Here is a 26,778-nt window from a genome sequence, read left to right on the forward strand (position 1 = left end):
TTGTAAATTTTGTGAAATTGCATTAAAAAAAAAAAAAAAAAAATTGAAATTGAAGCAAATATTATGGCAGCTGTTGTGGGAGATGGTATCATAAAAATTAGAGAAGATTTGAGGCGATGAGGAGGTTTACAATAAAGTGTATTCAGTTGTCCATAATGTCCATTACTAGTCACAGCGCAAATTTCCATGATGTAAGAGTAAACAAACTTATGGAAGAGTAACTTATAAAATAATAGGAGAGAGAACAAATGCTGAGAGTACAACCTGAGTAGAGACGTAGTTAAGTCCAAAGTCATGTGGAACAAGGGATGTTGGATGCAGAAAGGTTGCACAAAGTGGCGCACAAAAGGGCATGCCCCTTTGTAGCGCTCCTTCAGTGTGTGATGCACTGGTACGCGGCATCTCCAGTGACACTGGTGCCCTTTAACTGGTGCCTCGGTAATGACATCAGAGGTGGGGGCGGGAAGAATCCACGCGACAAAGGGTGCTGCAGGGTGGAGGAAGTAGCAAGAGTTCCAGTGGCAGGTGAGCAGGCCGAGCTCCCATGATGAGAAGTTGGAAGCAGTCAGAGGCAGAATGAGGAGTGTTGCTTTGTTGACACGCTGGGCCCCTTTAGCCGATGCCTCGGTGATCATGTCAGAGGTGGGGGTGGGATGAACCTGTACAGCAAGGGGTGCTGTAGGGTGGAGGAAGCAGCAAGAGTTCCAGCAGCACTTGAGCAGGCAGAGCTGTTGCAAGTTTTGATATAACATTTCTGCATGGGGTAACCTGCACAGAGCAGCAGTTATAACCCTAAACATTTTGCTGAGCAAACTTGATGGAACACTTTTGTCTTTATATGTCACTATGGGCCTCATTTTCTAAAGTATCGCAGGCCTGCAATACTTTAGGTAATGAGGGGCGGGGGGCCGAAACGGGGGGCGGTCCTGTGCTAGCCGGCAGCAGTCGTACCGTCGCAGTGCAATCGCTGCTGGTTTTGCACCCAATAGCGCCACCATAGAAGGTGTAGCTATTGGGAGTGAAATAGGCAGCGAAAAGGCCCTTACCTTTTCGCTGTTGGCGCCGTCTTCACGGAGTCGGCCCCGGTGACACCCCGACTCCTCCTCTTCCGGGGCCGACTCCACCCCCATCTTGGTATCGCACGCGATAAGGGACTTTTCGCGTGCGATCCGCCTGGTAAATGACCCCCTATGTCACTGTAAACCACACCCAGGCCCCTTCTATGTCTTATTACCAAGTTTCTAAATAATCCCTCATGCCACCAAAGTTATTAAGGCTATTGTAAAAAATCCAGCTTCCCCATGTTCATTGAAATTTGAGTTTTAACCATGGCTCCTCCATGATGATCACTCCAGCTTTCTTGGAAGTCTGATACTGTTGTACTATTGTTGTTTAGGGATGGAGTCACAGCATTGTGCAAATTACCCAAATGTTTTCTTGGTTGCCTGATGCATTCATATCACTGTTATATTTAGGGCTGTAACTGCCAGTCCATGCAGATTACCACAGTACCTTCTTGAAAGCACAAAGAAATCATACCACTGCAAAATAGGGCTGAACTGCTGCTCTGTACAGGTTATACCAGTGATTCATTACCAACCGCTCATCTACAGGGATCCTCTGTTTATCCCATGCAGTTTTGAATGCCATTGCATGAATATGCCTGATTTTATTTCTAAATCTAACCCATTAGAGCTTCATACCATAACCCCTAGTTCTACAATAACATTTCTATCTTTCAGATATGTAATGCATCTTTTTAATTCAAGAACAATTGCTTGATATCTATCTTTCTCCATCTTCTTCTATTTAGGAGAAATTCTCATTTGCTTTGCAACGTTATCACTTCTGTTTAGTCTGATTGTTGAAAGGCACCCTAGGCAAGCATGCCATTTAAAAAACTGAAATAAAGAATAAAGAAGAATGAAAGAATATATTCAGGCTTTTATCTTCTTTTGATTATTTTATTAGTGTTTCCTTATTGACAGACTCTTTATTTAAGTAGCTTTCACCACTTTTCCTTTTTTCTTCTCTCATTTATCTTTTTGCATCCAGCTATCCTTTTATCTTTCTTCCTGTCATGCGTGCGATGTACATAATTTCTCTCAGTAACTACTGTCCATGGCGTCTATTTCTTGTGTGCACTATGTTACCTGCTGTACTTCTTTCTTTAAACCTATAAGTACTACATGTCACATTCCATCATCCACCTTGCTCCAGTAGACCAGCAACTAGAATTCATTATTTCTGCTTGAGCTTCAGCCTGCAGCTTGGTAATAAAATTGCAGTGTAACTGTTTCATTGGGATAACTTTAAATGCCTTCAGTATTTTACAGTTTACTGATTTCAGCAATGTGAGGTCTATGTATTAAATAGTGTTAGTGTTAATGACCACATTAAGCGTGCACTAATGTGGGCATTAGCGAATGCCCATGTACAACACATGTTATGTACATATGTGCTGGCATTATAGCCAGTTCCTCCATGATAATGTTAACATGCATGCAAATGACCAAACTTCTCTCCAAAATATCAAATGATTTAATTAAGTATTAGTATCTATTTATTTATATGCTATGCAGCATTAAAACCTATGAGGTTTAATGTTATTCATCTAATACTGAAAAGATAACTACATCTCAGAGGGTGTGGTCAGCTTTTGCAACCTTAGCAAGCCATATGAACTCAGGACTTCTGGACTTCAGCTCTCACCCCCAAAAACAATAATGAGCCTTTTGCCCCCTCCTCCTCCAAAACAACAATGGGTATTCCTGCCCCCCCTTTTTTTTTTTCTATATACCTCATTCATTCTCAAAACTGTGTTCACAATCTTCGCCAGCAGGAGTGAGTTAGTTTTCCTCCCCTCATCATCAGTATCAAAATAGCACTGCATATATTCTGAAGCAAATGCCAAATCATGTATAGTTGTGCCATTTTGATTTTGGGCTGTTGCCACCTGAAATAGACTCCTCCTGTCAGTGAAAACTGGCAAAAAAAAAACCCGTTTTGAGATTGAATGAGGTCTGGGGTGGATGGGGATTGGAGGACCTGGAAGGCACCTGGCTGTTTCTGGAAAAGTGGGGGGAGGAGGGGAGGACTTTTGACCCAGCAGGCACCTTCTTCTTTCAAGGAGGAGGCATGGGCCTTGGGGGCAGGGGCGGTTCAAGACAATCTGTTGCCTGAGGCAAAGGAGGAAATGGCGCCCCCCCCCCCCCATGGCCTGGGGCAGGTGAAATCATCAAGGGCCAGGGCAGGGGGAAAGTCAAGGGAGGGTGAAGTACTTTCCCAAGGTCATAAGGAATGACAATAGGACTTGAACCCTGGCTTCCCTTGTTTGCAGCCCACTGCTCTTACCACTCTGTTTTTGGGCCTGTTTCCTTTTTTTTTTTTTTTTTTTGTTCTCAGTCTTCGGCCTCTGCATTAGGGGGGCACCAGAGAAATGTTTAATGGGGCGGGGTGGCCTTTGTCTGCCCCCACCTCCTGGGTCTAGAAATTGGACTCCTCCGTTTCTTATTGCCTGCCTCCCACCCTTCTCCAGGAACTGCCCCCCCTGGGGGTGCGAGAGGTAGGTGAATGGCGGGAGTCTGTGTGTGTGTCACACACTCTCTCTTAGGGCTGATACAAGGGTATTAGATGCCCTAGACAAACCTTATAGCCTTTCATTCCCCTTTCCCTCCCCTCCCCACATAATTAAAACTTATACATTCTTTTCCATTTTAAAATTTATTAACTTCCCCAACCAAAAATGGCTACCTTTGCCCTGTCATATGACAGGGCAAAGGTAGCGCCGCGCCATTTCTATCAACGCACCCTTGGCCCGAGAGTGGAAGATCACAATGGGATCCCCCCACTGGACCCTAGGTAATTTAAGACATTTTAGGGGGGGGTTCGGGAGGGTGGGGAATTTATTTTAAAGGGTCGGGGTGGGTTTTAGGGATGTTTTAGTGTGCCGGTTTTCCCGCTCTCCCCCTTCCCCTCCCCCTTCCCCCGATTTACAATTTTTGACGATAAATCGGGGGAATTCCTATTAAATATCGCCTCTAATGATTTTTGACGATTTAAAATATATCGGACGATATTTTAAATCGTCAAAAAACGATTCACATCCCTATAATAGACTTAATAAACTGCCCTTCTCATAGTAATCAAGATGGCTTACTGGATCCCATATGGTATTAGGCCTATGGTAAGGTGCACTGGGTGTGGACTTGGCCCACAGAAAGCCAGGAATAAACTGAACTACAATTCCAATTTAGCAAGCATCCATATCATAAGTGCCAGCACTCAACACATGAAAAAGCCATACTGCAAATATTTTATCAGGTCCTTAACACCAATATATCTTCTATTAGGAAAACAGATTAAAGCCAGGTTGTTGTAAATCCCTACACAAAAACTACATGCTAGCAGAATACCTAAAGCCTCAGTCATACAAGCAGAGCATAGATAGACTCTCAGCAAATGCAGAATAAAGAGATCATAAAATATAAATTGAAACGTGCAGACAAAAACTGAACTGGAAATCACAAGAAGCCAAACTCTGTAAGCAATGCAAACACAATCAAGAAATATTAAATATTAACTATACCAATAAAAGGAATGTCAAATCTGCTGATAAATTTTGACAATTAAAACCATGTATAAAAATGTTTAAAATATTACCAAACACTAATAAAATATTTCAAAACCGCAGATACATCACTTTCAATAATTAAAACTAACTAGGCTAAAAAAAATCACCCACTCTCCACACCTGGGAACTTTAGATTTCCAGTCCCCCTGAGATTGTCGTAGATTGGAGGAGGATACACAAACTTTAACCTCTCTCACGCACATATATACAGGTACTCTCACACATGCACACACATGCCCTGGTACTCTCATTCACAGACACATACATGCACATATACACACACAAAAACCCTCTCTTATATACATATCCACACACACCCATCCTCTCATATATACACATACACACACACACACCCTCATATATACACATACACACACACACACCACTCTCTCATATATACACATACATACACCCACCACTCTCTCATATATACACATACATACACACACCCCCACCCTCTCATACACACACACACCACCACCACCCACTCATATACACACACACACACACACCATCATCCCCACCCACCCATACTTACACATAACCTTACCCACCCGCCCTCTCATATACACACACAGGCTCTCACCACCCTTCAACACACACACAAGCAGTCACCCATCTACCCAGGTAGGCAGTCACCCACCCACACACACACACACTGGCAGTCGCCCACACACACTAATAGGGCCTAGATCATTTTTTCAGCCACCAATAGGATGGGGTCCGCTGTCAGCCACCATATCCTTCTCCTCTCTTAGGTCTCCAGTTGTGGGATGTGCGGCAGCAGGAGTCACATTTATCACAATGTCATCTCCTACTGCTGGGGGCTAGTCTTGCGATAAAAGCTGAGAGACTGGCCCTGCGGCAACAGGAGATGATGTCAGGATAAACGCGACTCCTACTGCCCAGGGTTAGTGATGTGTGTTGCCACTGAGTGGATTGGGCAGGAGTTTGGTTTATCCCTGCCCAATCTGGTTTATATCTCCCTGCATCCCTCCTCATGAAGTCTGCTCATCAGGCAAGTCACTTCTATCTATGCCCTTCTTCTCTACTACCAATTCACGATTTCATGGGTTCCATCTGGCTGTGCCTTATGCTTGGAATAGAATTCCTAAATAGGTGTGTCATATTCTGTCTCTTGCCTTATTCAAATCCAGTCTGAAAACCCACCTTTTTAATAGAGATGTGTATCTCTATTAAAAAGGTGGGTTCTATGCTAGAACTATATGCTAGAAGTTATATGCTTCTAGCATATAACTTCTAGCATATAACTTCTAGAGCTATATGCTAGAAGTTATATGCTAGAGCAGTTCTATGCTAGAACTGCTCTTGCATATAACTTGTAAACTGTATATAATTTCCATGTAAGCAATTGCCTCTGCTTACCTGCACTGCTCTCTAGTTAGAAAGTGTTAATCTATCCCTTTTCTTCTAACAACCGTGTTCTACACTCCCTGTTGTAATGTAACTTTCGTTTTTTCCATGTTAACTGGTTTACCCCCCCCCCCCTAGTTTATTGTAAACCGGTATGATAAGACTTGATCTTGCGCATCGGTATATTAAAATAACTTAAATAAATAAATAAATATCTTTTTTTTGTTTGTTTGTTTCATGATTCGGTTCAAGACCCCCATGGGTAATTTTTTTTTTCACAATTTTTTTTTGTGGTTCCTGAATCTTGTATTAGTGCCCACTAATGGGAGTTAGTGTGCACTAACTCCCATTTGTGTGCATTAACCATAGTTAACCATAGTTAACGCGCACTAACATTTTAAAGTTAGTGTGCGCTAATGGGAGTTAGAGCACACTAACATGCGCGCTAACTAATTTGATAAAACCAGCTAACTAATTTGGAAAAATTTCCTTCATTTCAGAGCGCTCACAAACCGTGACGAATTAGACAATTTCATTGAAATTGTCTAATTCGTTTAAAATGAATGCACATCTCTACTTTTTAAGGCTGCTTTTCAATCTTAATCCCTGATTATCCTGCTTACAACCTCATTGATTTTAACCATTTTCTTAATAAATAAAATTTGCAAAGTCTCTTTTGTCCTATACGTCTGTCTTGATTAGATTATAAGCTCTACTGAGAAGATACTGTCTCTGATATTCTTTTGTACAATGCTGCATACATCAAGTAGCATTATAAAAGCAATAAGTAGCAGTAGCATAGAAATTAATGCTGATGCATTATGCATATCATTTGTTTTGTACATTGGGCATTGAAACAAGGGACGTGCAATCGTTTAGGATGAATTAGGTAATTTCAACGAAATTGCCTAATTCGTCCTGGTTCGGGGAACCCGAGAACCGAACCAAATTTTCCTGAAATGTTTGAGTTAGTGCACGCTAACTCCCGTTAGTGCACGCTAACGTTAAAATGTTAGCGCGTACTAAGTCCTGTTAGTGTGCACTAACCCGAAATTCAGGTCCCCTGAATTATAAATCCCAAACCGTGGGAAATACGAAATTTCCCATGGCTTTGCACATCTCTAATTGAAACCAGCAAGTAACTCACATCAGAACAATTTGAAGTTAACTCTGCTGTTTCTGGTCTTCAACAATGTGATCTGGGTTTTTCCTGGAATTAATCTGATCACATTGCAGAAAGTGAAATTTTGACCATGCATAATTCATTGTCCTAATGTATAGTAATGAGGGGACATGAGTCAGGGTGTGATAGGCTCTCTGTTCATGTCTTTCCTTTAGTTCTTTGTTTCTTTCTCTTGGTTCAACTCAGGTGCATCTTGAAGTTTACCAGTTGTTAGCAAGTAACAGGTAACTGGTAATTCTTCTTTCATGGACTGGTCCCAAAGTCATAAAAAAGAGGCCCACTATGTAATGCTGTTCTCATTCACACAGTACAATTGTCCTCTTTATCTCTTCCTGCTCTCAGGGTACCTCATTATAGCTGGCATACTTTGGTAAATCCATCAGTTAAGCATATATATAGCAGGTCTGGAAAGTTCCTCTGCATTGTTCACAGTACAGGCCAACGTTCATTTTTAATAATGTCAGGGAATCCATCTTAGCTGCTTGTCCTGTTTAGCAAAACCAGGGTCTCCCCTACATTATCCTAATGTGCCATCTTTTGTCACAGTTTTTTAGATGGCACTACTTACATATTGGTCCTTTTAGATTTATCTTCAGTCTTTGATACTTTGCATCATCCAACTCTACTTTTTTGCCTTCAGGAAATTGGCATCTGAGAAACAGTATTTAAGTGTTTTTCCTCATATCTTTCTAACTGGAAACAACAAGTTTGCATTGGTCATGCTACCTCTTTCAGGCATGGCTGATCACAGGAGACCCTCAGGTATCATCTCTATCAGCAATGTTGTTCAGTATTTACTTAGTTCCACTTTGTAAATTATTTGCAAGCTTGGGTGTCTTCTATTAAATCTGTGTAGACAATATACAGTTTATTTGTGCCTGTTCACTCCTCATGGCATTCTACTTTTTAGATGTTGGTGATCTACCTGTCATCTGTTAAACAGTGGCTTTATCACAACAAACTTTTACTAAACATAAGTAAAACTGAGATGGTGATCCTGAATAGGACTCCCATGGCCAACCCTCCCAATTATTTGTCTTTTGATGAGTGAGTGGTGACTATTGGTCAACAAGTTCTCAATCTTGGTGTTTTTTTTGATTCAGATTTTTCAGTAGAAACCCACATTCATAATGTTACTAAGTCTGCTTGGTTTAAACAAAGAATGTTAAAAAGATTGAGACCATTATTGGATGATAATGATTTCCAATTTGTCCTTCAGTCTTTACTGATAACCACATTAGACTATTACAATTCCTTTTATTTGAGATTATCTGCTAATTCTACCTGGCTATTACAGTTTGTCCAAAATGCTGCTGCACATTTTTGCCAGGTATTGGCACGTGCCAAGTCGCCAACTCATTACCCCTATCTTACTGTCCTTCTATCAGTTGCCTTTGCAGTGGAGGGTACAGTTTAAGACTGCAGTTTTGATTCATAAAGTCAATTATTCCCATTTTGCATCTGTACTGAATTCCAACCTCTGAATTTATCAACCACACACAGGGTCATTTTATCAAAATGCAATGGGCTGTTGTCGCATGCGTTAGGGCCTTATCGTGTGCGATAAAGACTACATCGCAATATTAAAATTTAAATGAGGGAAAGGGGAGGGGTTTGAGTGGGGTTGGGTGAGGTTAACCAAACTTTGGACCCGGTAGTGCTACGGGTGATAATGTTTTACATATTATCAATGGCAGTAGTGCCGGATATAACACCACCTTTTGCAGTGGCACTATGGGGGCAATAGTGTGGGCTGCCATTGCAACCACGGCGAGCAAAAATACACTGCCATGATGCCAGCGGCTGCGCACTATCGCCCCTCGCCCCTTTTCTGATCACTGCTCTTCATTCCAAAACAGCATTTAAAAACATATTTATTTACTTTGGCTTTTGAGAATGGATAAGCAGTCAGGCAATTTGTATGCAGACTGAATAATTAGTAATGTTATGCCAGCTGTTTGTATTTTATTTATTTATGTATCATTTTATGATTATGTATGTTTTTATTATGTTCATTTTATTTTATGTACCTTTAATTATAACCATGAGGTTCAGATATGTCACAGGATGTAAATATTTAGAAACAAATACATATATTAATTAATGCATTTATTAATTAATAATCATCTAGTCAGTTTTAAGGAAGAATGGTACATATAGATGCTTTTAAGAACTTTGGGTAGAGAGACAACTACATTTAGAGCTTCCTTTGTTATTCTTGTTCCTGGTAAAGGTGTTCTTTCTTTTTTAAGCTCTTGGATTTAATGAAAGCAGTACTTCAGCCTAGCTCAATGGTGCTCTGGCTTAGAATGCTCCCTGTAGGTTTGCAGTGTACAGTATAAGCCTTACTGAATCTATAAGGGAATGCTGTGGGAGCATAAAACCTCTTAATTGTCATTTTACAGTGTTTGTTTACTATCTAAGATGGAGCTAGAAAACACTGCACAGGGCCCAAATTATAGAGAAAATAACTTCTGTAGATAACAACTTTTTTTTTTTTTTTTTTACTTTAAGCATGTATCATGTTACACTTAAACTGTGCACTTAAGGGAAGTATTTTAAACTCTTCAACCTTTAAGCTGGGTAGCTGAAATCCTGAAGATAAGTGGTTTCCTTGTACTGGTCAAACATTTGTTTGCAAGATTGTTTTAGAGATTGTGTTTGGGGTCATGTCTAAGTCACTATGCTATAATGCCTGAACTTTTTTTTTTCCTGTTTGCTTTTAAAGTTGAACTCAGTGAAGCCTGTGAAGATGAGCATCAATTGCCTTGTAGAATGTGCTGTTAATTGCCAGCTTTCACAGTGGTCTTCATGGTCACAATGTTCTCGGACTTGTGGTGTTGGTGGTAAGTAAAGATTGTGCCATATAAAACAGAGAAGGAAAAAATGCATGATATCCCAATTCCCAGTGAAAATGATAATCTTTGTGACAGTGTAAGCCGATACAAATTGATTTTATATTTCATCCAATCCATGGAAAACAAAGGTTTGTAAATTGTTTCTATTTAAAAGCACATTGATTGATTTATACTAATATGTATTTGTTTTGGAAGTAAGCTTGTTAAATTAGTTGCTAGGGGTCAATGTTCAAACCATCTAGCCATCTAACTAGGGAGTATGAGGCTTTGAAAATTTACCCACAGTGAGCAAATAAATTTAACCATTCAAATTTTGTACAGTCTTAGGTGTGGTTTAGGTCAAGGGAAGAAAGGTAGCTGGCTAATGCAAATTTTCAGAGCTGGTCTGCTTAACTGCCAGTCAAACCTAGGTACACGGATTTCAGGTTTAAATTTATTTGCTATGCCTGCGTCCATAGTTGGTGATCTATCTATCTGGGTTTTGGCTGAAATTTATCACAAAGATTGCTAGCTAAAAATTAGTTGGCTATCTTAGCCACTTGGTGACTTTTTGAAAATGTATCCCTTTTTGTCAAGGTTTATTGTTACTGTAAGAATTTGCTTTAGTGTAGTTCAAGGGGACCGTGCATGCAAATATATCTCATGCATATTCATTGCAGGTGCTTTGTAATGTCATTAAACAATATAAGAACTGATTTGCTGCTATTGGTTACTCTACACAAATGCAATAATGCAATGCTGCATAATATTCCTGCTGAAGCAGAGAGATCTTAGAAATCTAAAACATTGTTCTAAGAATATATCTTTATTTTACTTGATTTGGATTCTGCCTTTCAGCACTTCAAAGTGGATTACATTAAGATATTGTAGGTATTTCCCTATCCTCAGTAAAAGAATCATTCACTAAGCTGGAAAAATACCTGGAAAAATACTGTGGGTTTCATAAAGCTGCTGTAAAGATCATGTGGCTTTCTGAATCCCAATCCCCGCAGGACAATACCACAGGCCATGGTATTTTCCCCTGGGGAAAAATATTGTGGCAGAGAAAGATCCCACCAACGCAAATGGCAGCCCTGAGATTGTTGGGTGGCCATCACTTAAAGGGACTGTTCAGCCCCAAGAATGCCCCCAAAGCAGTAAAAGCCTCCAGGGATCTGGATAGACCTAATCCTATCGTCTGGCTGCCCTTGGAGGTGGCTGTAGTGCCCAGAAGGAAACAAAAACTTTTAAAATAGATGGGTGCCCTGCCCCCACACCCATATCTACCCTTTTAGTGCAGAATCCCAGCTTCCGGAGGCCAGGAGGTCATAACTCACTTTACCTAGCCTATCCCACCCTCCAGACCAGTGGTTCTTAACCTTTTTTCAGTTGGGTCATACTTGTCAGATGGTACTCACAGGCCTATACAGTACAGTGCGCTCCGACGGAGCGCACTGTTAGCCTGGTCTTGGATGCGTGTTTTCCCTTACCCCTTATTCAGTAAGGGGAGGAAAACGCGCGTCCAACCCGCAGCACCTAATAGCGCCCTCAACATGCAAATGCATGTCGATGGCCCTATTAGGTATGCGTGCGGGATACAGAAAGTAAAATGTGCAGCCAAGCTGCACATTTTACTTTCAGAAATTAGCGCCGACCCAAAGGTAGGCGCTAATTTCTTCTGGCACCGGGAAAGTGCACAGAAAAGCAGTAAAAACTGCTTTTCTGTGCACCCTTCGACTTAATATCATGGCGATATTAAGTCAGAGGTCCCAAAGAGTAAAAACAGGTAAAAAAAAAAAGTTTGAAGTCAGCCTGCGGCTGTCGGGTCGAAAAACGGACGCACAATTTTGCCGGCGTCCGGTTTCTGAGCCCGTGGCTGTCAGCGGGCTCGAGAACCGACGCCGGCAAAATTGAGCGTCAGCTGTCAAACCCACTGACAGCTGCCGCTCCTTTTGCCCGGATCTACCGTTGGACCTAATTTAAATACTGCATCGCGTGCACCTGTGAGTGGCCGGTGCGCGTGCCGGGAGAGCTCTCCCGCGGACTTTACTGTATCGGCCTGTCACATGGGTGACACAATGAACACATCACTGTCATGGGGCTAAATGTAAACATACACTATGGGCTGGATTTTAAAAGGTTTATGCACGCCGGGCCTATTTTAAAAAAGCCCGGTGATGTGCGTAAAGCCCCGGGACGCATGTAAGTCCTGGGGCTTGCAAAAAGGGGCAGAGCGGTCTGGGGGTGGGGCAGGGTGGGGTTAGGTTCCTGGCACAGCGGCCGCTGTGCAGAGGATCGCACACCAGCAGTCGGCCGGCACATGCAACTTCAGCCCCAGGGCTGAAGTAAGTTTCGAGATAAAAAAAGAAGTCATCAAAGGTAGGGGGGAAAGGGCAGGGGAGGTGGGGGAAGGGAAGGTGGGGTGGGGTGGAAGGAAAGTTCCCTCCGAGGCTGCTCTGATTTCGGATCGGCCCAAGAGGGAAAGGGGGAAGGCAGCATGGCTCGGAGCAGGCTCGGCGCGCGCAAGGTGCACAATTGAGAAATATTGCCTGTATGTTCTATGGAGAGATTGAGATGATTTATTATTTACTTTCTGATTGAGAATATTCAGGGATTGTTCCAGTTTTTTGGAAGTTATCTGAATTATCTCTGCTCTGATGTAGATAAACTCTATGATTCAATTTTGAAATATTGAATTGTATCCACTCGCTTCTTATATTGAGGATTGTTTTGTGGATCTTCCCCAGAAGAAACTCTGTGTAGTGAAAGATTTTGGGAGGCAGTCCCCTCTTTGAAGTGAGATTTTTTTTATAGTGATGTATGTGTGCGTATATATGGTGATGAAAATTGGTGTTTTTTTCAGTAAGTGGATATACTAAAAATTGTCTACAAAATTGTAATTATAAATATTTTTGTATATATTTTTTTGTATTTTGTTGTTGTGATAGACAAAATCCGGAAGTGGATCCTTAGGCCGACTGCCCGGTGGGAACAGTCGGGAGGCAGAACTCCCACTGGGCAACTGGAGCTTCACCTGGAAACCCGCGACTCCTCCAGAGGAGCTGTGAGAGCCCGGGTCGCTAGGTCTTAGGAGTCTTCGCCCTGGAAGTCCGAGGTCCCCCCAGGAGAAGCCCGTAGGGACCCGGACCGCTGGGACTTAGGCGAGGGTGAAGAAGCCCAGGAGTGAAGTACGGACCGGAGTCTAGGCAGATGGCAGGCAAGCAGGAATCGGAGTACGAACCGGAGTCAAGGCAGGCAGAAGGCAAGCTGGAATCGGAGTCACGAACCGGGGTCAAGGCAGGCAGAAGACAAGCTGGAATCGGAGTCACGAACCGGGGTCAAGGCAGGCAGAAGACAAGCTGGAATCGGAGTCACGAACCGGGATCAAGGCAGGCAGAAGACAAGCTGGAATCCAAGTGCAGGCAACAGGAATCAGGAACCGGGTAGCAGCAAGGCAACTAGTACTTCAAAGAAGGAACCTCGTTGCAAGGCAATTCGAAAAGCCCCGGGTCCCGGTTTAAATCCCTACCCGGCGTCTGACATCACGGGGGGCGTGTCAGCACATCCGGGTGCTGACAGCAGAAAAACCCTCCCGTCGCGCGCGCGCGTTCCCCCGAAGGGGAGGAGTCCCCCGCGACGGCCGGCGGCGTCTCCCACGAGGAGGAACTAGGCCCATGCTGCCCGCACGAGCTCCGAGCCCGCGGACCGCGGCCCAGACCCGGGACCTGGAGGGAAGGTAAGGGCTCGGACGCCCCCGTGGCGGCCGAGACCGCAACAGTACCCCCTCCCTTACGCCCTCTCCGCCGAGGGCCAAGTTTCCCAGGATTGTCCAAATGGAACTGAGTTAGCAGTGATTTGTCCAAGATGTTCCGAGCTGGTTCCCACGAGTCCTCCTCGGGACCGCACCCCTCCCATGCCAGCAGGTACTCCCAGCGACGGGCGTGGAAGCGGACGTCCAGAACCTCCCGTACTTGATACGTATTGTCACCTGAAGAAGCAGAAGAAAGTGCATCCGAGGAGGGGTGATGGAAGCGTGAAAAAACCACCGGTTTCAGCAAGGAGACGTGAAAAACGTTATGTATGCGCAGGGTAGTGGGAAGACGAAGTCTATAAGATACCGCTCCTATACGTTCCGCAACTTGGAAAGGGCCGCAGTAACGGGGAACCAATTTGCGAGAACGATTGGGTAGGTGAAGATTCCGGGTGCTGAGCCAAACCTTGGTGCCTGGCAGGAAGACTGGTGCAGGACGTCGGTGGCGATTAGCAAACTGCTGAGACTTCTTCGCTGCGCTGGTTAGTCTGTGCTGAATACTCCTCCAGAGACGATGTACTTGACTTGCTGTGGTTAGTGCAGCTGGGGAAGGAACGGAAACAGGTACTGGTATTGGGGGCCGCGGGTGGCGACCAAACACAATCTGAAAAGGCGTTCGTCCCGTGATGGCATGGGTGTGGTTGTTGTAGGCGAACTCAGCCCAAGGCAGAAGAGAAACCCAGTTAGTCCCCTTCTCAGAAACAAAACTTCGGAGGAAAGTCTTAAGAGTACGATTAGTGCGCTCCGTTTGACCATTGGTCTGTGGGTGGAAAGCCGTAGACAAATTCAGCTGTACCCCAAATTTCTTACAAAGGGCACGCCAGAAACGGGCCGTAAACTGTGGTCCTCTGTCAGATACGATACTCTGAGGTAGTCCATGAGCCCGGAAGATGTGTTGAGTAAACAAAAGCGCGAGCTCAGGTGCAGAGGGTAGTTTAGGCAGAGGCACCAAATGGATCATTTTAGAGAAACGGTCTACGGTTACCCAAATGACCGTATTACCTTCTGAGGATGGCAGATCCACCACAAAATCCGTGGCAATGTGGGACCACGGTTCCGCGGGAATAGGTAGTGGGTGCAGCAGGCCCCAGGACCGGCCATTCAAGGGTTTTTGCCGAGCACATACTGGACACGAATCCACATACAACCGTACATCCTGACGGATTTGAGGCCACCAGTAATAGCGATTTAGTAGATCGAGAGTCCTCGCTCTGCCAGCATGACCTCCTGAAAGGGAATCGTGGGCCCAGGCTAACGCCTTTCTTCGGTCCCTGCGGGAAACCACAACTCGACCTAGAGTAGAAACAGTGGAACTGGCCACCTGGATCTTAGCCGGGTCAATGATGTGTTGGGGACAATTTTCCTTTTCCTCCTGAATTTCATAACGGGAGAGTGCATCTGCCCGAACGTTCTTCGCGGCTGGCCGATATTTTAATATGAAATCAAAACGGTTAAAGAAGAGTGACCAACGTGCTTGTCTGGGATTCAATCGTTGGGCCTGGTTTAAGAACTCCAGATTCCTATGATCAGTGTAAATCGTGACCGGATGGAGAGAGCCCTCCAACCACTGTCTTCCAGTGCAAGTTTGACGGCCAGCAACTCCTTATCTCCTATGCCGTAATTACACTCCGCTGAAGAAAACTTTCTGGAGAAATAGGAGCAGGGTAGGAGATGTCCGGTAGTAGAAACTTGCGAAAGGACCGCTCCCACCGCAATATTCGAAGCGTCTACTTCAACAAAGAATGGCCGAGTGGGATCCGGGTGACGTAGACAAGTATCCTGGAGAAACGCCTTCTTTAACTGATCAAAAGCCTCGCAAGCTTCTTCAGGCCATAGACGGGTGTTAGCCCCCTTCCGAGTCAAAGCAGTTAAAGGTGCCACCAAATGAGAGTACTGGGGAATGAAGTGTCTATAGAAGTTAGCAAACCCCAAAAACCGCTGCAACGCTTTAAGCCCTTCAGGGCGGGGCCACTTCTTGATGGCGGACACCTTGCTGGGATCCATCCGGAAACCGGTAGAGGACACTATATACCCTAAGAAGGGTAACGACTCCCGCTCAAAGAGACATTTCTCAAATTTTGCATACAGGTGATGGTCCCGTAGGATCTGGAGGACTTGTCTCACATGTCGTCGATGGGAGGAAAGGTCTGGAGAATGTATTAGCACGTCGTCCAAATAGACTATTACACAGGAGTGTAGTAACTCTCGTAGAATCTCGTTCATTAAGTGCTGGAAGACGGCAGGGGCATTACACAGCCCAAAGGGCATTACTAAGTATTCGTAATGGCCGTCCCGGGTATTGAACGCCGTCTTCCATTCATCCCCGGGACGGATCCGGACCAAGTTGTATGCACCGCGCAGATCCAATTTGGTGAAAACTTGAGCCCCCTGGAGTCTGTCCAACAACTCTGGGATAAGAGGCAGCGGGTAGCGATTCTTCTTGGTGATGGCGTTGAGCCCACGGTAGTCTATGCACGGCCGTAAGGCTCCGTCCTTCTTTGCAACAAAAAAGAAACCAGCTCCTGCGGGAGACTTTGAAGGGCGGATGAAGCCCTTCGCCAGATTTTCGGTAATGTATTCCGACATAGCCCGAGTCTCAGGCTGAGACAAAGGGTATACGCGTCCCTGAGGAGGAGTAGAACCCGGGAGCAGTTCAATAGCACAGTCAAAAGGTCGGTGGTGTGGTAACAGTTCCGCTTTCTCTTTGGAGAAGACATCCATAAAATCCGCGTACGGGGCCGGTAACTCTGGTTCGATGAGTGCCAATGGAATCCGGTGGACTTTCTTTGCTTGGAGACAGGACTGGAAACAGTCGGGGCTCCACTGGGTGATCTGAAAGTCCTTCCAACGGATTACTGGAGAGTGCTTTTGGAGCCAGGGTAGACCAAGGACCATCGGATGTACAGCTTTCTCCAGAATCAGAAATGAAATTTCTTCGGTGTGCAATAACCCCGTCTGCAGAATAAGCGGGAAGGTCTCTGTGGAAATGCACCCAGATAGAGGAGTACCCTGAATAGAGGTTACCCTCAAGGCAGGAGTCCTAGTTCGTGTAGAAAGAGACAACTGTTGCACGAGCTCCTTAGAAATGAAGTTGCCTCCAGCCCCGGAGTCGACCAAGGCTTGCGTGGGAAAAGAACCACCCGGGTATTCCAAAGTTACTGGTATGGTACATGGAGGAGCAGTGCTAAGGCAGCCTAGGGGACACTCCTCCCTTACCTCTAGGCGCGGGAGTTTTCCGCTCGTTCCTTGCATTGCGCAAGGTAGTGACCCTTACCGCCACAGTACAGACACAACCTCAGGTCGCGGCGACGCTGCCTTTCCTCGGGCGACAAAGAAGAACGACCCAATTGCATGGGCTCCTCCGAAGAAGTTGCTGAAGAGGCGGTAGTACCTCGAGAGCCAGAATTCAGGGTCTTTGGTGCCACAGATGTCAGGCGTCGAAAAGGGCGAGCCTCTCTCGCCCTCTGCTGTAAACGCCGATCGATTCGACCCGCAAGGTCAATAAGAGAGTTGAGGTTTTCTGGCAGATCGCGAGCCGCTAGCTCATCCTTTATACGGCCTGATAAGCCCTCCAGAAAAACGCCCCGTAGAGCTTCATCCTGCCAGCCTACCTCGTGGGCGAGTGTGCGGAAATCCAATGCATAGTCCGCAAGAGACCGTGTTCCTTGCCGAAGCTGGAGCAACTCAGTAGTAGCGGAAGCTTGTCGTGCTGGCTCATCAAAAGCCGCTTTAAACTCTTCAACAAAACGGTTCAAATCTCCCAGAGCCGGATCACTATTCTCCCACATGGGTGAAGCCCAGTTCAAGGCCCGTCCATCCAAAAGGGAAAAAATGTACGCCACCTTGGCGCCGTCAGTAGGGAACTGGTTAGGCAAAAGTGCAAAGCGCACGTAACATTGGTTTAAAAACCCTCGGCACGCCTTGGCATCCCCAGAGTAGCGGGATGGGGCTGGAAGCTGTGTCGGAGTCTGGAAGGTTACCAGCGGTACAGGAGCAGGTACCGGTACCTGTACAGGTGCGGGCGGCTCGACATCCATGCGAGCTGCCAACCGCTCTACTGTAGCGGCCAGAGAGTCCAAAACTTGTTGTTGCTGAACTAAGCGTTGGGCCAAACCCGGAATGGCCTGTAGCCCGGCGAGGTCTGCCGGATCCATGGCCTTGCAAACTGTTGTGATAGACAAAATCCGGAAGTGGATCCTTAGGCCGACTGCCCGGCGGGAACAGTCGGGAGGCAGAACTCCCACTGGGCAACTGGAGCTTCACCTGGAAACCCGCGACTCCTCCAGAGGAGCTGTGAGAGCCCGGGTCGCTAGGTCTTAGGAGTCTTCGCCCTGGAAGTCCGAGGTCCCCCCAGGAGAAGCCCGTAGGGACCCGGACCGCTGGGACTTAGGCGAGGGTGAAGAAGCCCAGGAGTGAAGTACGGACCGGAGTCTAGGCAGATGGCAGGCAAGCAGGAATCGGAGTACGAACCGGAGTCAAGGCAGGCAGAAGGCAAGCTGGAATCGGAGTCACGAACCGGGGTCAAGGCAGGCAGAAGACAAGCTGGAATCGGAGTCACGAACCAGGGTCAAGGCAGGCAGAAGACAAGCTGGAATCGGAGTCACGAACCGGGATCAAGGCAGGCAGAAGACAAGCTGGAATCCAAGTGCAGGCAACAGGAATCAGGAACCGGGTAGCAGCAAGGCAACTAGTACTTCAAAGAAGGAACCTCGTTGCAAGGCAATTCGAAAAGCCCCGGGTCCCGGTTTAAATCCCTACCCGGCGTCTGACATCACGGGGGGCGTGTCAGCACATCCGGGTGCTGACAGCAGAAAAACCCTCCCGTCGCGCGCGCGCGTTCCCCCGAAGGGGAGGAGTCCCCCGCGACGGCCGGCGGCGTCTCCCACGAGGAGGAACTAGGCCCATGCTGCCCGCACGAGCTCCGAGCCCGCGGACCGCGGCCCAGACCCGGGACCTGGAGGGAAGGTAAGGGCTCGGACGCCCCCGTGGCGGCCGAGACCGCAACATTTTGTTATTTTAATAATTCTTTTTTAATAAAATGATTTTTTACATATAATTGTTGATGTATTACTTTATGTATTGGAATTGTCTGCATGTGTGATATATTTTTTTATTTTTGCCTTTTTGTTAAAAATGTTTATGCAGTATTGAAGATCTATGGTATATTGAAATTGAGCTCAGCAAAATGCCTAAGTCAGCCTGTTATGGCATTGACAAATCTTTCTTTGCAAATACTGTATTTTCTTTACAGATTAATTAAAGTGGCCTTTACAGTAGAGGGAATTAACTGAACATAATGGGTTGTATTGTCCTGAGAAAGGGGTATTTTCTTTATTGTACTGGATAAAACAATAGATTTTTCATGAACTTTAACCCAGTACAGCTTAACACAAACTTTACACCAGGGGTCAACAAATATTTTTGGCAAATGGTAAAAGAATCTGCAGCATCTGCTGGAGAGATATTGAAATGTCAGACCAACAAAACTGTGGTAAGGAGGCATGTGTTGCGCTTCCTGGCCACGTTGGTGCTGTGACCGGGCCTGCTCACCTGGCGTGCTCATCTACCAGCTCTTCACTCACAGTCTCCAGCAGCACTACTTGTCTATGGCATACCCGGGTGTCTCCAGGCCCATCGGGGCCTTCTTCTTCACAGCGCTCCTCGCGTCGGGCTCGGTGTCCTCCACGGCATCGGCCCCGCCCCCTAGTGCACACACGCGTGTGGAACTCCCAGACGTTTAAAGGGCCAAGCGCGGGAAACTCATCCGTGGCACACCTTGATGATGTCATCTGAGCCCTGTATATAAGCAGGGCTCAAACTACTGCTCTTCGTCTTGGCAATCAGGTCGGCACCGTTGGTATGATAGTTTGCCTCTATTTTAAGTGTCTCCTGTTCCAGCATCTCTGGTCCCAGCGTCTCCTTGTTCCTGTGTCCTTCCCAGGTAGTACCTATCTGGACTGACTTCTTGGTACTGACCTCTGCCTGCCTGACCATTCTCTTGCCTGCCACCTGGAACTGACTACTGCCTGCCTAACCGTTCTACTGTTTGCCACCTGGAACCGACCCTTGCTTGCCTCAACTATGCACGAATTGATTCTGGTATTGACCCCTGCTTTGGCTGACCTCTCTTGGACTGATACTCTAGCTCTGACCCTTGCGTCCTGTCCTGGCCTTCCCGAAGGCCTCCTCCACCTACACAACAAGCTGCTGAGCCCGAGAACACACTACAGGTAAAGGAAGTCCTGGATGTCCGGCGCCATAGAGGCCATTGGGAATACCTCCTGTCATTGGAGGGCTTTGGTCCGGAAGAGAACTCCTAGGAGCCCTCCCACCACACCTATTACAAAGACCTCCTCACTATCTTCCATGAGAATCATCCTGAGAAGCCCAGGCCGGTAAGGGGGAGGCTTAGAAGGGGGGTACTGTTGCAATTCCTGGCCGCGTTGGTGCCGCAACCGGGCCTGCTCACCTGGTGTGCCCATTTACCAGCTCCTCACTCACAGTCTCCACCAGCGCTGCTCGTCCATGGCACCCCCAGGCATCTCTAGGCCTTCTTCCACACAGCGCTACTCGCGTCAGGGCTTGGCATCCTCCACGCGTCAGCCCCACCCCCTAGTGTGCGGAACTCCCGGATGTTTAAAGGGCCAAGCACGGGAAACTCATCCATGGCGCACCCCGATGATGTCACCTGAGCCCTGTATATAAGCAGGGCTAAAACTACCACTCTTCACCATGGCAATAGGTTTGACACCGTTGGTGTGATAGTTTGTCTCTGTTCCTAGTGTCTCCTGTTCCAGCGTCTCCTTGTTCCTGTGTCCTTCCCAGGTAGAACCTCTCTGGACTGACTTCTTGGTACTGACCTCTGCCTTTCTGATCATTCTCTTGCCTGCTGCCTGGAACCGACCACTGCCTGCCTGACCATTCTCTTGCCTGCCGCCTGGAACTGACCATTGCCTGCCTGACCATTCTACTGTCTGCCGCCTGGAACCGATCCTCACTTGCCTCGACTATGCATGGACTGATTCTGGTATTGACCCCTGCTTTGACTGACTTCTCTTAGACTGATACTCTGGCTCTGAACCTTGCACTTCACTCGGACACTCTCTTCTGGCCCCTGGTGACCATTGGGCCAACATACTTGGATAACAACCGCGGCTTCCACGTGGCTAGACCTGAAGGCGCTGCCTGTCTAATCCGGAGGACCTCTCTGAACTGTTGCCTTCCCGAGGTCTCCGGAGCATCCGGTTCAGGTCTAGCTCCTCCACTCTGCATCAGCCACCCACCCTTGCTTGTGGTGGGCACACCTCTCCGATACCTCTCCGGGAGACCAGCGGAGGCTGGTCTCCCAGAGTCTAGGCGATCTGGGTACCCAAGGGTTCAACCTGCAGAAAACCCAGACTGTTATTGGTGAAGCTCAAGCTAGCCCTGTCTCCTTGTATGCTCCGCCTCCTGGACCCAGAGAGCACCTGGTCGGACCCAGGTGCTCTCTGGGTCCGACCAGGGGGCCATACTAATCCTGCACCAGGCCAAGGGTCCACCTCCAACGCAACAGCATGGAGTGGAGTTAAGGTGACTTCTAGGTATGAAGGTTCATTTGCAAAACTATGCTCTGGTAAAACTAAATCTTTACAAGAATTTCTCCCATTGTCTCCTATGACAGAACTCAACATTATTTCTGGGATTTTTATTTTGCATATTCTATCTAGTGTTAGTCTGTTGGAAGCTAATTCCTTGTAAAGCTGTAGAAATATGATCTCTAGGGAAGTAAAAGTTATAAACCCACAGCCTCCACATTATTTTCAGTGCTTCAGGCATGCATTTGTGTCAGCAAGCACATGCTTTGGAATTGTCTGAATCCAAATCCTTTTGAGTGAAAGAAACAATGTTCTCAGGGAGGGTAACTTTCATACCAACACACAGGCGCATTTGTACATGTGTATACTGGCTCATGCTAATAGACATGGCCATTTTATAACCTAAGCCCGAATAGCCACATATGATATAAAATAGACTGTACGTGCGTACATGTGCGTGCAGTTTTATATGGCTGTGTGCATGCCACATCTACTGTGTAAGTGGGGGAATTTTGTTAGATATGCTTTCCGACACAATTACCAGCTTCCCCGGTCTCTTACTAGTTCACCCAGTTAAAGGACAGGACTTCCTAACCCCCTCTAATTAATAATCCTCCCTTTTATCCTTTTAGCCCCAATCCTTAAATCCTCAATAGCTAGCCTCATTTTTTTTGTTATATTATTTACGCACTATCCATAGTAGAAGTAAAGTTATGCAGATAGATACCCTGGTGCGTGCTGATCTGTTTAAATACATAAGCGCTGCTTTCATTCACATTTCCTGGAACACCCAGGTCCCACCCAGACCACTCCCATTCCCCATCTCTTTTTTTGTAAAATAATGTTTGTGTGCATACCAGGAGATACGCATGTACTAACTAGGGATGTGAATCGTTTTCCATATCGTCTTAACGATAGAAATCGTGTGGCAGGGCAAGAAAATCGTCTTAGGCAAGATTTTTTAGTTAAAAAATCGTTAAAAATTGTTTTTTCCGATTAGTGCGCACTAACTCGAGTTAGTGCGCACTAACGGGAGTTAGTGCGCACTAACTGGGAGTTAGTGCGCACTAACGGGAGTTAGTGCGCACTAACTGGGAGTTAGTGCGCACTAATCGGAAAATGATACAATTTGACACTTTTCAGGTCAGTTAAGGTCAGTTTAGGAATGAATATGTATTCCTATTGGCTGCCCTCTTATTTATTCATGTTACCAAGTTTCCTACTGACAGTATATGGGGGATGGGAAATGGAAACAGTTGGTAGCTTGACAAAACAAGTAATGTGATCAGTCAATGTGACTAGAACTTGTGCCCTAACCCTGATACCAGGGGTATTGTGATCTTCCTGCACACAGTGCCCTATCCCTATTAATACCAGGAGTGTTGTGATCTTCCTGCACACAGTGCCCTATCCCTAATACCAGGGGTGTTGTGATCTTCCTGCACACAGTGCCCTATTCCTGATACTGGGGGTGTTGTGATCTTCCTGCACACAGTGCCCTATTCCTGATACCGGGGGTGTTGTGATCTTCTTGCACACATCCCGATATCAGGGATAGGGCACTGCATGCAGGAAGATCACAACACTCCTGGTATTAATAGGGATAGGGCACTGCATGCAGGAAGATCACAACACTCCTGGTATTAATAGGGATAGGGCACTGCATGCAGGAAGATCACAACACCCCTGGTATCAGGGATAGGGCACTGTGTGCAGGAAGATCACAATACCCCGGAGGAGTGAGGGTCAGGCAGCTCCCCCCTGTCTGTGAAGCCAGCCTCTCACTAGTAATGCAGGGAGGGAGCTGTCTCAGACTTCACCATCCTCCCCCCCCCCCCCTTACCCACACACCATTCACTAGCTGGGACATGGGGGAAGTCAGGAGTGAGGGTCAGGCAGCTCCCCCCTGTCTGTGAAGCCAGCCTCTCACTAGTAATGCAGGGAGGGAGCTGTCTCAGACTTCACCATCCACCCCCCCCCTCACCCACACACCATTCACTAGCTGGGACATGGGGGAAGTCAGGAGTGAGGGACAGGCAGCTCCCCCCTGTCTGTGAAGCCAGCCTCTCACTAGTAATGCAGGGAGGGAGCTGTCTCAGACTTCATCATCCTCCCCCCCCCCCTCACCCACACACCATTCACTAGCTGGGACATGGGGGAAGTCAGGAGTGAGGGTCAGGCAGCTCCCCCCTGTCTGTGAAGCCAGCCTCTCACTAGTAATGCAGGGAGGGAGCTGTCTCAGACTTCACCATCCTCCCCCCCCCCCTCACCCACACACCATTCACTAGCTGGGACATGGGGGAAGTCAGGAGTGAGGGTCAGGCAGCTCCCCCCTGTCTGCGAAGCCAGCCTCTCACTAGTAATGCAGGGAGGGAGCTGTCTCAGACTTCACCATCCTCCCCCCCCCCTCACCCACACACCATTCACTAGCTGGGACATGGGGGAAGTCAGGAGTGAGGGTCAGGCAGCTCCCCCCTGTCTGTGAAGCCAGCCTCTCACTAGTAATGCAGGGAGGGAGCTGTCTCAGACTTCACCATCCTCCCCCCCCCCCCTCACCCACACACCATTCACTAGCTGGGACATGGGGGAAGTCAGGAGTGAGGGTCAGGCAGCTCCCCCCTGTCTGTGAAGCCAGCCTCTCACTAGTAATGCAGGGAGGGAGCTGTCTCAGACTTCACCATCCTCCCCCCCCCCTCACCCACACACCATTCACTAGCTGGGACATGGGGGAAGTCAGGAGTGAGGGTCAGGCAGCTCCCCCCTGTCTGTGAAGCCAGCCTCTCACTAGTAATGCAGGGAGGGAGCTATCTCAGACTTCACCATCCTCCCCCCCCCACTCACCCACACACCATTCACTAGCTGGGACATGGGGGAAGTCAGGAGTGAGGGTCAGGCAGCTCCCCCCTGTCTGCGAAGCCAGCCTCTCACTAGTAATGCAGGGAGGGAGCTGTCTCAGACTTCACCATCCTCCCCCCCCCCCCCCTCACCCACACACCATTCACTAGCTGGGACATGGGGGAAGTCAGGAGTGAGGGTCAGGCAGCTCCCCCCTGTCTGTGAAGCCAGCCTCTCACTAGTAATGCAGGGAGGGAGCTGTCTCAGACTTCACCATCCTCCCCCCCCCCCTCACCCACACACCATTCACTAGCTGGGACATGGGGGAAGTCAGGAGTGAGGGTCAGGCAGCTCCCCCCTGTCTGTGAAGCCAGCCTCTCACTAGTAATGCAGGGAGGGAGCTGTCTCAGACTGGTATCAGGGTTAGGGCACTGTGTGCAGGAAGATCACAACACTCCTGGTATTAATAGGGATAGGGCACTGTAAGAGATGACTGTAGTAGATTGAATAAAGATCTGATGTTTCTGCTCTCCTCACACCAAACAAAAACAACACACAAGCAGAGAAGCCCTTCTTACAAAGCTGAGCTAGTGAGTTAAGTAGGAGGAAAAGTAAACATACTGGTGCCAGTGTGGCTACTTAAAAAATACACTTACCAACAATCAATTACATATATTTGAACTGTGTACAGTTCCAGCCAGGACCACCTTTCTAAAATGCACAGTGATTAGCAAATTCAACATGCACTAGCATTTCAGGTGCCTGCTAACAAAAATAATAAACAAACAAGTTCTAGTCACGTGAGTGCTGATCATTACATTACTTTTTTTGTCAAGCTTCCAACTGTTTCCATTTCACATCCCCCCAACCATATTGGTAACATCAATAGATAAGAGCACAGCCAGCCAATAGGAATACATACATACATATTCATTCCTAAGTGACCTTTACTGACCTGGGAAGTGTGAACACTTTGTTTCATTTTCTGTTGGTGTTCGTTAGTTTCCAGTTCCATTTCCCATCCCCCCAACCATCACCTCAGTGGTAACCTTGGTAATATCAATAGATAAGAGGGCAGCCAGCCAATAGGAACACATATTCATTCCTAACTGACCTTCAGTGACCTGGAAAGTGTTTATTTGTATCATTTTCAGTTAGTGCGCACTAAATCGAGTTAGTGCGCACTAACGGGGAGTTAGTGCGCACTAACTCGAGTTAGTGCGCACTAACACGATTTAACGATTTTTAACGATAAATCGTTAGAATTTCTATTGTATCGTGTTCTATAACGATTTAAGACGATATAAACATTATCGGACGATAATTTTAATCGTTGAAAAACGATTCACATCCCTAGTACTAACATAGAGCGTGTCAGCTGGACATCTGCGCACTATCTCCCAGCTTCGGTATGTGTTAGAGCTTTTAAAATTTGCCTTTTTTGTTCCCACTCATATATCTTTTAGAAAGATTGCAAAAACTAAGGAATGCAACAGAAACAATATCTGAATTATGTTTTACATTTTTCCTCCATTCTTTAAAATATTACTCTTCACACATAACCTGCGATGAATACATTAAAAAATATTGTTAAACAGGGAAAAGTTTCTGAATTCCAATTCATAATTTATTTTTAATAGTCTGTTGGAGTTTAATGGTTGTTGGCCTACTAGTTGCATTCAGGACATTTTATCAGTGCAATTAAATGTATATATTCCATACAATAACCTGCATCATTCTTATGACCCATTGTGCAGGGGATGGGCTGAGTACTATTCAAGCTGCTGAGCATTTGCTAATTGGCTTCTGTGCCCCTTAATTTTCAAAGCTGAGCAAAATGCTTCTCCTGACCATTTGTGCGCATAGAACTAAACTGAAATTTTGAACAAAACTATAATAATAAAAATGCAAAGAAACTTACATATGAGCCTATTTCTCAGTAGTTTAGTACAGAGTTCTAACTGCTATATTGCTCTTGGAAAGAACTGGAATCTTTTGTTAATTGTGATTCCTTTTATTTAGGGACCTTAATTTTCAGTTTTCATTTTATATTTCCCTGGAATTTATCATTATGTAAAAAAAAAAAAAAAAAATGTATCTGGAGAAATTATGCCATTTTTTTTTCCATTTCTCATGTTTTTATTCTGGTTGTAATAAACACTGATAAATTCCTGAGCAAAATAAAATAAAACCTGAGAATTTAAGGTCCCTACTTTTAAAGAACTGGAAGAAGGATCCTATGTGTTTCTGGATTCCACCTTGAAATTTGCGTCTAAATACTTATATGCAGACGCACTCGCCAAGGTCCCCTGCTATGTAACTTTACTTTTGTTATAGATGACATGCAAGTAATAAAATAAAGACAAAGAGACAGATCAGCGGAGTTTTAAGGGTCAAGGCTAGCAGGAGAGAAGGGAGGCTATTAAAGTAGGGTGGTTTGGAAGTCCTAATCCTTACCTGGGCAAACTGGGAACAAACTGGTTAAATTGGCAATGGCATTGGTTCGCTTGCTTTTTAAAATCTCTCCACTT

The 26,778-nt window shown here is 46.3% G+C and overlaps 1 protein-coding gene across 1 annotated transcript in view; it reads left to right on the forward strand.

Moving 5' to 3' along the window:
• The window catches only part of THSD7B (thrombospondin type 1 domain containing 7B), an 898,700-nt gene that overhangs the window by 735,715 nt on the left and 136,207 nt on the right, over nucleotides 1–26,778 (forward strand). The window contains exon 20 of the mRNA XM_029607893.1: nucleotides 9,919–10,036. Coding sequence (XP_029463753.1) covers nucleotides 9,919–10,036 — 118 coding nt within the window. The remainder of the gene's footprint in view (nucleotides 1–9,918; nucleotides 10,037–26,778) is intronic.

Source organism: Rhinatrema bivittatum, chromosome 6, assembly GCF_901001135.1.
Source record: "Rhinatrema bivittatum chromosome 6, aRhiBiv1.1, whole genome shotgun sequence".
Lineage (NCBI taxonomy): Eukaryota > Metazoa > Chordata > Amphibia > Gymnophiona > Rhinatrematidae > Rhinatrema > Rhinatrema bivittatum.